At 39.7% G+C, this 3,263-nt stretch overlaps 1 protein-coding gene across 1 annotated transcript in view; it reads right to left on the bottom strand.

The window, feature by feature from the left end:
• Positions 1-3,263, bottom strand: part of LOC107089987 (delta-1-pyrroline-5-carboxylate synthase-like) — a 25,459-nt gene that overhangs the window by 8,160 nt on the left and 14,036 nt on the right. The window contains exons 9-13 of the mRNA XM_015383081.1: positions 2,339-2,483; positions 2,100-2,173; positions 1,817-1,916; positions 1,376-1,596; positions 1,068-1,205 (exon numbers count right to left, since the gene is read on the bottom strand). Of these exons, the coding sequence (XP_015238567.1) occupies positions 1,068-1,205; positions 1,376-1,596; positions 1,817-1,916; positions 2,100-2,173; positions 2,339-2,483 (678 nt within the window). The remainder of the gene's footprint in view (positions 1-1,067; positions 1,206-1,375; positions 1,597-1,816; positions 1,917-2,099; positions 2,174-2,338; positions 2,484-3,263) is intronic.

The following is a 3,263-nucleotide window of genomic DNA, read 5'->3' as shown; positions in this document are numbered from 1 at the left end:
GATGTTTTTTTTTTTTTTTTTATCAAAAACCACTGTTTAAAAAATAAAGGAAGAAAGGAAAACAGAGTCTTTGTTATTGGGGAATAAACTGTTTTTTACACAAGCTACACTTTTAATAGTCATGGAACATAAATGTGCAACATAAATAAACTTGCCTTCCCTTGTTTGCATTTTCTGTTGAATTCATAATCATTTCATCACTTTAGTTGCTCATTTTTTTTAGGCCTTAAAGGTACAGCAGAGGATTTTCGCGAATTTGTGAAAAGACACGCGCTCCCCATTTTCTAAATAAAAATGCACATGCACAACCCTTTACACACTCCCGAGAGGGAACTCTTATTAAACGCATGCAAGATCATGCATAAGCCCATTTCCCCTCGTGCACGCTCTGTTTAAAAGTTGCTGTTTGCATCGCTCAAACAAGCTTACTTTCCAAAAGAAGATTTGCAATTTTTCCACTACAATATGTCTCACCACTGGTAGGTGGAAATGGGGACGAGCACGTAGGACTGCATTACGTAAACATATCACCAGAATGATTGACAATTAGGAGGACCACTTATTTTGATGATCCACCCATGAAAAAGAACATCCTCCACTGTACCTTTAAGTACTTACTTCTATGAATGTATATTTCTACAAGAAATCCCACAGCAAATCTACCATAGTAATTTACATCACTATAAATCATCATGCAGTGGGTAGAATTTTCTTCAAGAGGAAAAGAGAAGATTTCAGCATTAATGGAAAAGAGCTGCAGCTTAATACCAGGAAAATCTTACTGTAGATAAAACCCTGCTGGAGAAGACTTGATACTGGACCCTTCTAACATTTATAGATATGGTCCATAGGTGGAAAAGGGGCTGAACAATTGGCTTCATATGAAGGGAATATCTGGGTAATAAATAGACCCTATAAGAGTTGCAGATGTGTTGCATGACTCAGTGGATTTCACAGAATGGTTTGTGTTAGGTCATCTTAATCATGTCCTACAAAATAATACAATTTTTATTATAGTTACACAAGTTTCATATATGCTTCTGATAAATGAATATAATTTTTTTTACCATTTGCACTGCCTCTCTGACCCCTTGTAGAGAAAGTGATTCTTGTGTGAGCTGGTGCAGGACACGGTTAGTGTTGGCAGCTTCTTTCCCTCCCTTCAGCAGAAGAGCGTTTCCACTGGCTATCGCCAGTGAGGACACCTTGATGAATAAAATACAAAAGATTGCACAAAATTGCAAAAACAACATTTTTTAATTTTTAATTATCAATAGCTCAGATTACTTGCTTGAAACAGAGTCCCTTTATCTTCTACCTTTTTTTCACTTTGTTGAAATATTGCATTGAACCTGATGCTCTTCCATCACTTTACCTGTGGCAGGCAGTCAGGCCGAGCTTCGAAAATGACCAGCAGAACACCAATTGGAACTGTGACCTGCTCCAGCTCTAAACTCTGAGCCACCCTGGTCCTTCGTACCACACGTCCAACTTGATCCTGTGCTGCCACAGCGATCTGATGCATACCTTTGGCCAAACTGTTCAGCTTGGACGATGACAGGCTGAGACGCTTCAGCATGGCTGAAGGCAAATGTCCTGGAAAAAGGAAAAACCCTGGGCTGGTAAGAAATGCAATTTCTTGGTTAGGATTGTTGTTTGTTTTATAGAAAGACCTGAAAGCTGGTCTGCTGTCGATAAAACCAACCGGATAAATCAATTTGTGTTAACGACAGAAATCTGCAAACTTTAAACATTATTTAATGTGAATCTTTGGCATGCTCAGAGGTTTGTAAAAGGAAAATGCAAGCCATATTACCTGCCCTAACAGCATTCTCCATATCCAGCTTGTTTGCAGCCAGAATTTCATCTTTCCTTTCAGTCAGCAGCTCTGCTAGATGGAAGACGATCTCACTTCTCTGACAGTGCAGATAACAAAACACAGACACAACACAGACTCAGCATGCATCAGATCTGTCTATTAAAGTTCAGTGTTCCTCTGTAATTGACAAAGTAAAAAAAGCACTAATGAAGGTTTACAATCTACAAAATGGCATACAAAAACAAAAGTTAACAGGTTGTGACTGGGATCTATTCATCACCTGGGCTGGTTTAAGAGAAGCCAGAATTCTTCCTGAGTTCCTGGCCATTATTGTTTGCTCCTCAACAGATGGACCTAGAACAGAGTCCAGAGTTAGACTAAAACTACGGTGTCATATAGGATCACTGATCTAAAACGGAGACAAAAAATAAATCTGCCACAAATTAAAGCCAAAGTTCCAGTGGCCTATTGTGATCAGTATGTATTTAATGCTACACATTAAATGAAATAAGGACACACCAGCAGGTTTGAGCTCGGAGAAGAAGGTTCCCACTTTCTTCCCCTCCACTATGTCAGTGATGACTTGGCCGGTTACTTTGGGGTTCGTGCCATTTGCAATGATGACTGAGGTACCTCCTTCTAATGCCCAAAGTGCTGCCTTGACCTGCGGTGAACACAATAAAAAAGCTAATGAAGCTGCAGGAGTCTTTGTAGGAGACATAAAAGGTTATGTGGTGTACAGTATAGTGTGTATCGGAGGTGGAGACTCAAAGGGAGGTGGGTGTGCACCAAGGAAGTATGTGTGTATAGGTGCGCACTCACCTGTCTCACTGATGAGAAGAGTAAGGGTGGGGCTGCCGTAATTTTGTTTGACCACTTCATTTCGCTACGCTTCATCTTATTTTGTTTCAGTATTCATTAGTTTCCTATATTAATTAACGGATCTCACTTTGTTTGCTACAATCATCCCTGCTGCGCTGTCATAACTCTTGCTGGTGTTAATAAACAAAACAAAAGCATCCTGGATTCCAGCATATATGTAACAATAATATAATGTCACAAATAGGGCAAGAAAGGAGGACCCAACCCAACTCTCAGCGGGCAAAAGGATTTGTTTGGAAGCCGCAATAGTCTTACTCTTCAAGAATAGCTTGGCTGATGGCAAATGTCCTGGTTTTGTATTTTATTTGTTTGTGTGGTTTGCTAAGGTTGTCTGTATGTGTGCAAATGTGTTTGATAAATAAAATGTAAATGTATATACATAAATATACACTCACCGGCCACTTTATTAGGTACACCTGTCCAACTGCTCGTTAACACTTAATTTCTAAGCAGCCAATGACATGGTGGCAACTCTGTGCATTTAGGCATGTAGACATGGTCAAGACAATCTCCTGCAGTTCAAACCGAGCATCAGTATGGGGAAGAAAGGTGATTTGAGTGA

The sequence above is a fragment of the Cyprinodon variegatus genome, unplaced genomic scaffold, assembly GCF_000732505.1.
Source record: "Cyprinodon variegatus isolate N-32 unplaced genomic scaffold, C_variegatus-1.0 Scaffold276, whole genome shotgun sequence".
In the NCBI taxonomy this organism is placed as follows: Eukaryota; Metazoa; Chordata; class Actinopteri; order Cyprinodontiformes; family Cyprinodontidae; genus Cyprinodon; species Cyprinodon variegatus.
Note: the sequence above shows the minus strand (reverse complement) of the source record. Positions and strands in the feature narration are given on the sequence as shown.